Consider the following 12,441-nt stretch of genomic DNA (forward strand, 5'->3'; position numbering starts at 1 on the left):
CTCATGCCCTCTAATCCAGGCAGCACCCTAGTAAACCTCTTGTGGACCCTCTCCAAAGCCTCCACATCCTTCCTGTAATGTGGCGACCAGAATTGAACACAATACTCTAAATGTGGGCTAACCAAAGTCTTATAAAGCTGCAACATGACATCCTGACTTTTGTACTCAATTCCCTGACCAATAAAGGCACGCATGCCATTTACAGAGGAACCTCAATTATCTAAAAGACACAGGTGGTGAGTATTTTTTTTGGATAATTGTATGCCAGATAACAGAGTTTAGCCAAGTATCAGGACCTTGTGATCTTGTTCGGATAATCCGAAATTCGGATAATCGAATGCCGGATAATCAAGGTTCCTCTGTAACTTCTTTACCATCCTATCTACGTGGTGTAAGTGAGGACTGCAGATGCTGGAGCTCAAAGTTGAGTGTGGTGCTGAAAAGGCACAGCAGGTCAAGCAGCGTCCGAGGAGCAGGAGAATTGACGTTTCGGGCATAAGCCCTTCACCAGGAATCATTCTGATGAAGGACTTATGCCCGAAATGTCGATTCTCCTGTTCCTCGGATGCTGCTTGACCTGCTGTGTTTTTCCAGCACCACACTCTCAATGAGCTACTTGGTGTGGCCACCTTCAGGGGAAGCTATGATCTTGAACCCCAAGCTTCTTGTGCACATTAGTGCTGTTCAGGGTCCTGCCATTAACTGTATACCTTTCCTTAACATTTAATCTTCCAAAGTTCAGCACCTCACCTTTGCCTGGATTAAACTCCACCTGCTGTTTCTCCGCCCATATCTGCAACTGATCCATATCCTGTCGCAGATTTTGACAACCTTCTACACTATCCATAATTCCGCTGATCTTTGTATTATCTGCAAGCTTACTACCCTAGCCATACATATTTTCATCTAAATTATTTACGTATACCACAAACAGCAGAGGTTCAGAATGGATACCTTTAGAATACCAGTAGTCACTGTCATACAGCCTGAAAAACACTCATCCACCACTCCTCCATTGTCTTCTATGGGAAAGCCAATTCTGAATCCACACAGTCAAGTCACAGTGGATCCTAATCTTCTGGGAGCTTGTTGAAAGCCTTTCTAAGATCTGTGTAAATAACGTCCACTGCTCTACTCATCGTCAATCATCTTCATCACCGACTCGAAAAATTCAATCAAGTTAGGAAGACCTGATCTGCCCTGCACGAAGCCATGCTGACTGTCCCTCATTAGGTCATGCCAAGAATTCTCTCAATAGCTTTCCAACCACAATGTGAGATTCACTGGTCTCGAGTTTCCTGGATTATCCCTACGTCCCTTCTTGAATGGAGGAACAACAATAGCTAATTGCCAGTCCTCTGGGACCTCTTCAGTGGCTAGCGAGTATACAAATGTTTTGGTCAAGGCCCAAGCAGTCTCCTCTCTTGCCTATCTCAATAACCTGCATTACATACTATCGGGCTCTGGGGACTTTTCCACTTGGCTCTTCAAGAAACCCAACACCTCTTCTTTGTTGATCTCAACATGCTGTAGCATATATTAGCTTGCTCTACACAAATCTCGTTATCCTCCACACCCTTCTCCTGGGTGAATACTGATTCAAAGGCTTTCATCCATCTCCTCTGTCTCTAAGCACAAGTTCCCTCCTTTATCCTTGAGTGGTCCTACCTTCTCCCTCATTATCCTCTTGTTTTTAATTTACCTGTAGAATATCTTGCAAGTCTCTTTAACCCAATTGCCAAAGGTCATTTCATGACTCATTTCTTGCCCTCGTAAATTCTTGCTTGACTACTTTCCTTATATTCTTCACGGACCCTGACCGATTTTAGCTTCCTAAACGTTACACTGTAATATGCTTCTTTTTCCCTTTTGGCTAAATTCACAACCTCCCTCATTATCCAAGGGTCCCTTATCTTGCCATCCTTGTCCTTCCTCCTTACTGGAACATGCCAGTCCTGAACTCTCATCAGCGGATCTTTAAACAACTCCCACATGCCAAATGTGGACTTGCCTGAATACAGCTCCTCCAAATTAACATTCCCTAGCTCCTGCCTAATACTGACACAATTTGCCCTCTCCCAATTTAGTACCTTCCCACAAAGTCCTGACATATCCTTATTCATAGATAGCTTAAAATGTAAGGAATTGTGGTCACTCTTTCCAAAATGATCGCCCACTGAAACGTCACTCAACTGTCCAGACTCATCAGCCAATACAAGGTTCACTATTGTCCCGCCTTTAGTTAACTGTTTCAAGAAATCCCCTTGGATGCACATAACAAATTTTGCCCCCATAAGCCTTTTGCTGTAAAGGAATCCCAGTCAATATTGGGGAAGTTAAAGTCACCACTATGTCAACTCTCTATATTGCACTTTTCTATAATCTGCTGACATACCTGGTCTTCAACCTCTTGGTGGCTGCTGGGGAACCTATCAGAGTGACTGCACCCATCTTACTTTTGAGTTCTGCCCATCTTGTCTCAATGGATGACTCCTCCAGTATGTCCTCTCTGAATGCAAATGGAACATTCTTCCTGATTTGTAGTGCAGCTCCTCCATCTCTTTTACTTTCCTCTCTATCTCATTTGAAACAATGAAACCTAGGAACATTGAGCAGCCAGTCTTGCGCCTCTCTCATCAAGTCTCTGTCATGGCCACAACATCATAGTTCCATGGATTAGTGGTGCTGGAACATTCCTGATGAAGGGCTTTTGCCCGAAATGTCGATTTCGCTGCTCGTTGGATGCTGCCTGAACTGCTGTGCTCTTCCAGCACCACTAATCCAGTATTTGCTTTCCAGCATCTGCAGTCATTGTTTTTACATCATAGTTCCATGGACCGATCCAGGTTCTAAGCTGATCTGCCTTACCTTGCAGTAAACACACTTCAGTTCATTGATACCATCATGTTCATTTACCTGTCTCTGCCTATCTTTTCTTTATGATTTACTGGTCCTAGCATCTATGTTCCCCTCAATCCCCCTATTGCTGACCTGCTGCTCTGGTTCTGAGACCCCTGCCTCTCTAGTTTAAACCTTCCCCAGTAGCACTAGTGAATCGCCCTGCAAAGATATTGGTTCCCTTCCGGTTTAGCGGCAACCCGTCCTCTTGTACAGGTCATCCCTGCATTCATCTGTTCTACCTTTCTATTCCTTGCCTGGCTGGCACATGGCACTGGCGGTCACCCTGAGATTACTACCCTTGAGTTCTTACTCCTCAGCCTCTTTTCTCATTCCCTGTACTCACTCCACAGGACCTCATCCCTCTTGGTGTCAATGTGCACCACCACCTCTGGCTGTTCACCCTCTCCCTTATGAATTTCTTGCAACCGTTCAGAGACTTCCTTGACCCTGACACCAGGGGGGGGGGGGGGGGGGGGGGGGGGCAACACGCCATCCTAGAGTCTCAAACATGGCCACAGAAATGCCTGTCGGTGCCCCTAACTAGCGAGCCCGTGACCACTATTTCTTGCTTGGATCTTGCCCAACTCTGCACTACAGCAGACCTGGTTGTGCTGCCACAGGCCAGGCTGCTGCTGTTATACTCCCCTAAGAGGTTAGGGACCCTCAACAATACCTAAACCGGCATACTTGTTAGACAAGGAAATAACCATGAGAGACTCCTGCAGTATCCTTTCTTGGTGGTCACTCATCTACCTGACTGAATCTATGGTGTGACCACCTTCCTGTAACTAGAGTCTATCACATCCTCTGTCCCCATATGCTCCCCAGTGTGCCCAACTGCCACTCCAACTGAACAACGTGGTCTGCAAGGAGCTGCAGCCAGTCACATTTCCTGCAAACGTTATCATTGGGAATGCTCGATTAACCCCATTTCTCCCACACCTGGCAGGAGGAGCAGCTACTGACCCAACTACCAAGTCCACCCCGTTACACTAAGAAAGATGGAAGAATCTTACTTTTCCTTTACCTTCCTTGCTCAGTGTTCACCGAAGAGAAAGGGAGGACTGCAGATGTTGGCAAGTCAGAGTTGAAAAGGATGGTGCTGGCATCCAAGGAGCAGCAGAGTCAACATTACAGGCATCAGTCCATGATCAGGAATGTGGAGCAGGAAGGGGGATAAGAGATAAATGGAGGGGTGGAGGGTAGGGCTGGGTGAAGGTAGCTGGAAAGGTGATAGGTGGATGCAGGTGGGGTAATTGTGATAGGTCAGTGCAGAGGGTGGAGCGGATAGGTGAGTAGGAAGATGGTTGAGTAGGACACATCAAGAGGGCAGTGCCGTGTTGGAGGTTTGGATCTGGGATGGGGTAGAAGGAGGGGAGATTTGGAAACGAGTGAAGTTGATGTTGATCCCTGTGGTTGAAGGGTTCCTTGCAGGAGTGGGAGGGGGTGTTGAAATGGCCAACCAAAGGATGATGGGGTTGTCTGGTGCGTGTGTCCCAGAGATGTTCCCTGAAACGCTCTGTGAGCTGGTGTCCTGTCTCTCCGATATAGAGGAGACCATATCGAGAGCAATGGGCACAGCAGGTGAGGTGGGCGCATGTGCAGAAAGATGTCGGCCTGATGTAAAAAGATCCTTTGGGGCCTTGGATGGAGGTGAGGGGGGAGGTTTTACACCTCTTGTGGTGGCAAGTTAAGGAGCTGTGTGTGGAGGATGTTGGCTGGCCACACAGCCAACGGATACTGCTAGATTTTAGTTCTCATGAATGAGCTGCTTTTTTTATTTAACTGGCTAGTTGCAGCCTGTGTGTTTCTCTTTTATTTTTTGAAACAATGTCAGTGATGGTTTTGTGGCAGGGTTCGGTCCTTGCACCACAGTCTTTAGAGTTTCACTTTATGTTTGCATGAGATTTCACCTTTTTTGTTTGGACTGAGTCCCTGTGAGTCAGCTGCATTTTTGCAAATGGGCTGTGTCTTTCTGGGCGGTTCTGGGCTTCTGTGGGTGAATCAGACCTCTGTGGAGACTGAACACCTGCATGTGTGCTGCAAGGTGTGTACTTGCTACCTTCAGGTGTGGACTCTGCCTTTGGGTGCAGGCACTGACTTTAGGAGTAGATCTGTATTGGAAATGGACTCAGCATTTTTGATGGTTGGTTGCTTCACTTGCATTTTCTCTTGCGTATCCTTGAGTCTGGGAGTCCTTATCAGGAGCCAGAAAGTGAGTAGGTTGTTCCAAAAGCCAGATGATTCATAGATCATCCCAAAACCCATCACCCCAAAAACCAGGAGGTGGGTAGGCTGTCCCACAAGCTGGAAGGTGAGTAGGCCGTCCCGAGATCTGGAAGGTGAGTAGGCCATCCCGAGTGCTGGAAGGTGGGTAGGCTGTCCCGAGTGCTGGAAGGTGGGTAGGCCGTTCCGAGTGCTGGAAGGTGGGTTGGCCGTCCCGAGTGCTGGAAGGTGGGTAGGCCGTCCCGAGTCCTGGAAGGTGGGTAGGCTGTCCCGAGAGCTGGAAGGTGAGTAGGCTGTCCCGAGAGTTAGATGGTGAGTAGGCCGGCATGGTGGTTCAGTAGTTAGCACTGCTGCCCCACAGCGCCAGCGACCCGGTTTCAATTCCAGCCTCAGGCGACTGACTGTGTGGAGTTTGCGCATTCTCCCCGCATCCACGTGGGTTTCCTCCGGATGCTCCAGTTTCCTCCCACAATATAAAGATGTGCAGGTCAGGTGAACTGGCCATGCTGAATTGCCCATAGTGCGTTAGTCAGAAGGAAATACATCTGGGTGGGTTACTCTTTGGAGGGTCGGTGTGGACTTGTTGGGCTGAAGGCCCTGTTTCCACGTTGTAGGCAATCTAATCTAATCTAGGCCGTGCTGAGAGCTGGAAGGTGAGTAGGCTGCTCTGAAATGCTGAAGGTGAGAATATCAAGAACTAAGTGAATATTGTACATTCGGGACAGTCTCAGACCCTGAGTGATAGAGTGTACCAGGAGGTGCAGCTTACTGTCAGTGACTGGGATGCAACCCAAAAAGCTGTGGACAAGCTGATTGAGGACAGCAAAGCCCTCCAATTTGTGCTCAGAGCCCTACACCAAGCAGGCAAGGAAACAGAGCCTGCACTATGGACCATTTGAAATGCCAGCACGAACCTGAAAAATTAAAGTCCCAACTTCCTGCTTAAAGGGGAATGATGTGAACGGGACAATCGAATTAGGTGGGGACAGCAATTATAGGATAGGCTGGGAGGAAGTGGAAATACGAGCCCATTGACATGCTGAGAGTGACAATGATTGAGGATTGGCACCTCCTTTTCTGGAGACAGTTGGACCTTTGGTGCCCCCCCCCCCACCCCCCCGTTACTGTGCCCCCCATCAACCTACTGACCACAACCTGTCAGGACGACCAGAACAATAACCCGACCCTCTTTACAATTGGCAGTGATAGCAAAACAAATCCATGAGTGTACAATTCACCCCAGTATGTTTTTCACAGCACCAAACACTAGAGTGTCCTCCGTAGACTCAACAATGTTGAGGAGGTAACATTAATGTTGATGTTCCTGAGTCCTGGATCGATTCTGCCTTACCCAATCTTTAGAAAATGGGAAGGGGGAGCTACAGGCCATAGAAACGGCAGTCCCAGCTGCTGTAGGATATGGTAGGAGAGACCCCCTGGAGGGATTAAATAACTGGAAGCAGGGAAAGCGAGAACACCCAACTGCATTTGCCAGGTGCCTAGGGATACAGTTCACAGGAAACTTTCACAGGAGTCTTCCAAAGGAGTCTTCAGTAACTTAGATTTGATTGTGCTGACACCACAAAACAGGGCAAATTGGACCTGAATGCTAGTTTTGCATGGCACTGAGCCAATGAGGAAAGCCTTCTAAAAGTCTGTTTCCGCAGACAACACCCACATAGAACTAGTGGGAAGAAGGATGATTCAGGAGTGGGGGGAAGAGAACTGTATTGCATTCAGTTCTGGTCACCGCATTATAGAAAGGATGTGGAAGCTTTGGGAAAACTGCAGAGGAGATTCAGCAGGATGTTGCCTGGTATGTAGGGAAGGTCTTACAAGGAAATGATGAGGGATTGAGGCTGTTTTCGTTAGAGAGACGAAGGTTGAGAGGTGACTTAATTCAGACATACAGGATAATCAGAGGGTTGGATAGGGTGAACCTTTTTCTCGGATGGTGATGGCTAGCATGAGGGGACATAGCTTTAAATTGAGGGGTGATAGATATAGGACAGATGTCAGAGGTAGTTTCTTTACTCAGAGTAGTTGGTGCGTGGAACGCACTGCTTACAACAGTAGTAGACTCACCAATTTTAAGGGCATTTAATTGGTCATTGGATAAACATATGGATGAAAATGGAATAGTGTAGGTTAGATGGCCTTCAGATTGGTTCCACAGGTCAGCACAACATCAAGGGCCGAAGGGCCTGTTCTGCACTGTAATGTTCTATGTTCTATGGATAGGATAAACAGACAAGATTTTTTTTTCCCTGGGGTGGGGGAGTCCAGAGCTAGAGGGAATAGATTCAGGGTGAGAGGGGAAAGATATAAAAGGGATCTAAGGGGCAACTTTTTCACACAGAGGGTGGTACGTGTATAGAATGAACTGCCAGAGGAAGTGGTGGAGGCTGGTACAATTGCAACATTTAAAAGGCATCTGGATGGGTATATGAATCAGAAGGGTTTAGAGGGATATGGGCCAACTGCTGACAAATGGGACTAGATAAAGTAGGATAACTGGTGAACATGGACGAGTTGGACCGAAGGGTCTGTTTCCATGCTGTCCATCTCTATGACTCTATGTATCAAACGCTCTGTGAAAGTCCAGATAGAGAACATCCACAGCTGTGCTCTCATCTATTGACTGTGCCACATCATCAAAGCACTCAGTTAAACTTGTCAGACATGATGTGCCCTTGAGGAAGCCATGATGACTGTTGGATGCTACGTTTTGTAATTCATGCACAAGCACTCCTAAATCCCTGAATTGTAGCTTTCTTTCTCCATTTGAATAGTATTCAGTTCCTCTGTTCTTCCTGCCAAAAGGGCATACAAATAGGCAAAAAGAAAGCAGCAGAGGCATTTGGATTTCTGCAACAGAGGATTATGTAGGCAGTAAGTAGAGTCAGCTTGCAGAAACCAAACAAACTGATTGTAAAAGCAGAAGAGGTTAATTAAGTCAAATGTAGGTCCCTTCCAGTCAGAAATGGCAAGTTATTATAAGGAACAAGGAGATGGAAGACCAATTCAATACATACATTTGTTCTGTCTTCACAAATGAGGACACAAATAAAATCCCAAAAATGTTGGGGAACACAGACATAAACCTCATGAGATAGGATTAAAGGCTGATAAATCCCCAGGGCTCAAAAATACTTAAGGAAGTGGCCAGGTGGTCATCCTTTAAGATCTGATAGACTTATAATCCTTGATTCCCTTCATGATTAGAAATGTGGCTGTCTCAGTCCTGACAACCTTAGTAAATTGTACAGGTCTCTGTGGTACCAGGATATTGCCTGGTATAGAGGGAAGGTCTTACGAGGAAAGGCTGAGGGGTTGAGGCTGTTTTCGTTAGAGAGAAGAAGGTCGAGGGGTGACTTAATTCAGACATATAAGATAATCAGAGGGTCCTTTCATCTGTTTTGTAAATGGGTGACTTAGGGATTAAGGATACTTCCCAGACTCTTGCCCCATCAACCATGTCAAGTCCTCAAAGAACCTTATATGTTTCAGTAAGTTGTCCTCTTATTCTTCTAAATTAGGCCCGACCAAATCAACCTCTCTGCATACGAAAATCCCTTGTACCTGGAACCAACCTGTGATAGGGGAAAGTACGTGAACCTTCTCCGGACTGCCTCCAGAGCCGGAATATCTTTCCTTAGATCAGAGGACCAAAACTGTTCACAGTTTTCCAGCTGTGGTCTGTCTTGTATAGTTTTATCTAGATCTCCGTAAGGATTCAGGCCTACAAGATTTAGGCCACGTCCGCTGTTTAACAAGCAGTGTGATTTAAGGGAGCCTTGCAAATGTTAGAACTTGCTTGGAGCTCCACAGCTTACAAGTCAAATATCTGGCAGCATAAATCTGACTGTTGCAGCTCCCAATTTGTTGTTGAGAATCTGATGAAGGCAAATTCAGGAGTCACTTTGTAAAGGTAATTAGATAATTACAGAGAAATAACAATTGCAGCGTTACAGGAAGGAGAGGTGGGACAAGCCAATTTGCCTCGTTCTGCCTTGTAATCATCCTTTCACCCTATGGAATATTTCTTAATAAAGCATATCAGGCTGAATAATTGAACATAATTTCTTTTTCTTATTTTCATTGTTATTGCAGCTCATTCCCTTCCCAGGATTTGTGTGTTTTTGAAAATGAAGTAGCATCTGTTTCTTAACGCCTGAATCAATGGACAATTTGAATGATCAGCAGCATGCTTTTCACAAGTTTCAATAAAAAGGATTTGCATGTTCACCCCAAAAGTCTAATACAACATCACTGCCTCTGTCATTCTATCTCACATATATAATGTAAACACAGTTGGAGAGAACCGTGCACTGCACAAGTTATTGACAAAAGAATAGTTCAGAATTGACTTGATTGGCTTGTCTAAAGATAAATGAAGCAGGCCTGGGGAAGAAGAGGTTTTTCACTCCTTAAGTGTATCCTGGATGGAACCAGAGGCCACCTGATCATACTTCAGAATTGTTGCAGTATTCCCTCAAAGAGCTAGATTTTCAATAGGTTGCAAAGCGAAGCTCTTTTAGTCTCATCACCAGGAAGTTAGTTTTCTGTGAGCGAGACCTGGACATTGTGGACTGTGGTGTTTGAAATTTAAGGATGCCCTCAATTGCAAACCACAATCTGAGGATTTTATTTCTTAATTATTTTAACATGGTCCATCATTGACCTTTTACCATGTACAACATCTGTGGCTAGGGAGGTAATGCTTTACATGTTTCAATCATTACGCACATGTGGATAACATTTTCCTGATGTGCTAGTCTATACCTTTGTTATTTTTCTGCTTTAAGTAGTTACATCTAATATTTATTCAACTTGGAAGAATGGCACATAATCAATGCTACTTTATGTACCTTTATTTATAGGTTTGGATTTATTCTTCACAAAGGTGAACCAGCCCTTCACAAAATTGATCTTGAAACAATGACATATGTGAAGACCATCAGTTTGAAAGACTATAATTGTGTCCCACAGTCACTCGCCTACACTCATCTTGGTGGATATTATTTTGTTCATTGCAGTGCAGGCATTAGAGGAGCAACTGAACCACAAATCATAGTTGACAGTGTCACTGATTCTGTGATAGGCTACAATGGTGATATATCAGGCATTCCATATATTTCTCCAGACGGACATTACTTGGTCAGTATAGATGGTCAAAGGGGTCTCATGAGAGTTCAGTACATCACCATCCAAGGGGAAATCCGAGAATCCTTTGAGATACGCACCAACCTGCATATTTCGGATGCCACTTTTCAGCCTTCCTTCACTGAAGCCAATCGGTACAATATCTTCGCCAGCTCCAGTGTGCAAACCAATGTGCTCGTTGTGGAGCTCTCCACAGGGAAAGTGAAGATGGTGAAGAACCTAAAAGAACCCATGAAGACAGAAGAGTGGCCATGGAACAGTAAAAACCGAGTGATTGTGGCCAGTGACCTGTTTGGCCAGTATCTCATGACACCTTCAAAAGAATCTTTGTTTATTCTGGATGGAAGGCTTAGTAAATTAAACTGTGAGATCACTGAGGTGGAGAAAGGGAACACAATAATTTGGGTTGGTGAAGCATAAAGATTACTTACTTTTTTAAAGATTCCTGATACAGAGTTTTCCATTGCTCTTAAGCTGCAACTTGGGTGGAAACAATTCGGTTTTATACACTATATAACATTCAAAATTAAATGTAAAACAAATTTGCAGTTATGAAGACCAGGAACTTTCAACTGATATAACACGCTAATGACATTAATTGGAATTTCCTAATTTCTTAGTGCTGTTACCCAAGAGGTTGCAAATGTTACCTTAACTTGTACAAGAAGGTTTTTTTTCTTTATAGCTACAAAAGAGTTTAGCGACATAGAGTCTAAAAGCTGCAAGGAATTGTAATAAAATCCAATTGTCCATTTCTATTTTTGCTTTTATGACTGACTTTTGCTTATGGGTTCCAAAATCAAAAGTTTTCCTCATTAACCTTTCAAATTCCCAGAATTATTTGTGCCTTGAACAGATTAATTCCCAGGAAGAGGGTTAATTGTTAACCATTGTGGTTTAACCCATTTTGGTTACATAATTGTTAGTTACATGAGGAAAAGCTGCTCAGAACTAAGCGTCTACAATGCCAAAATTAATGCCGTAAGTGGGTCCAAGTAATTCATAATAATAATAATAGTTGTAAAAGTAATGAGCCTTCAATATTAGTTTATTATGCATAGAAAGAAGCAACCAATCTCTTCCTCGGCAGAAGTACTGATACTAAACCAGCCTATATCAAATTGTTAACTCCTCTTGCACAATGTTATAGGACTCTGTCAATCAACTGTAGTTAAATAGGGCAAGTTATGCAGTGCTCCAGTAAAGTCCATTAATATTTTTAGATTTCCTGAGTTACTCTGAATTGTCTTCCTATTCAATAAGTTATGTTTTGTGAACAGGACTTTAAACCCATGATTATGGGATATAGCAGTTGCTAGGCTCTGTGAATGTCAGCATTTAGTTGGGAAAATATGGTGTGTGGGAAGAATCTCTGTTCTTTGACAGCTAATGGATATTTATTTTGTAGTGACTAAAATTTTCTCCTGTTTTAACAGTAATGTTGTGGTCATCAACAATATGGCATCTCTGGCAAACACCTGTCTGTCAAACATAGATTGTTCTGTGTAATAATTTCTGAATGTTGTAAATGTAGAAATCTACTTGACATTGGAGGCAAATAAAGATTTTACATTTTGCCATCTCAGTATGAATCTCTGAAAATGTAAGGGAATATTGGAAATGTTTCTGAAAATATTTTTGTATACATTTCGAGGACTCAAATTATTGATATTGATCCACAGTAACTCTCAAGCTGCAAACACAAGACTGTCCATGTTGTATTATCAGTGACTGGGAATTTTATTGGAGGATCTCCATATTGGGCATTGTTACATCACAGCGCCAGGGACCCAGGTTCAATTCAAGTCTTGGCTGACTGTCTGGGTGGGGTTTGCACATTCTCCCTGTGTCTGCATGGGTTTTCCACCAGGTGGTCCAATTCTCACCAGCCCAGAGATGTGTAAGTTAGATGGATTGGCCATGCTAAATTACCCATGGTGTTCAGGGATGTGCAGGTTAGGTGTTTTAGCCATGGGAGATGTAGGGTTACAGGGAGAGGGTCAAGGGCTGGGTCAGGGCGAGATATTATTTGGAGAATTAGAACATAGAACATAGAACATAGAACATAGAACAATACAGCACAGAACAGGCCCTTCGGCCCACGATGTTGCGCCGAACTTCTATCCTAGATTAAGCACCCATCCATGT

At 44.3% G+C, this 12,441-nt stretch overlaps 1 protein-coding gene across 4 annotated transcripts in view; it reads left to right on the forward strand.

Annotated features, from left to right (window-relative positions):
- The window catches only part of fstl5 (follistatin-like 5), a 505,241-nt gene extending 493,363 nt beyond the window's left edge, over window positions 1-11,878 (forward strand). For all 4 annotated transcript variants that reach the window (XM_072573289.1, XM_072573241.1, XM_072573184.1 and 1 more), the window contains one exon: window positions 10,011-11,878. In XM_072573289.1, the coding sequence (XP_072429390.1) occupies window positions 10,011-10,713 (703 nt within the window). In that variant the 3' untranslated portion in view covers window positions 10,714-11,878. The remainder of the gene's footprint in view (window positions 1-10,010) is intronic.
- Window positions 11,879-12,441: the final 563 nt, after the last annotated feature.

Source organism: Chiloscyllium punctatum, chromosome 1, assembly GCF_047496795.1.
Source record: "Chiloscyllium punctatum isolate Juve2018m chromosome 1, sChiPun1.3, whole genome shotgun sequence".
Classification (NCBI taxonomy): Eukaryota; Metazoa; Chordata; class Chondrichthyes; order Orectolobiformes; family Hemiscylliidae; genus Chiloscyllium; species Chiloscyllium punctatum.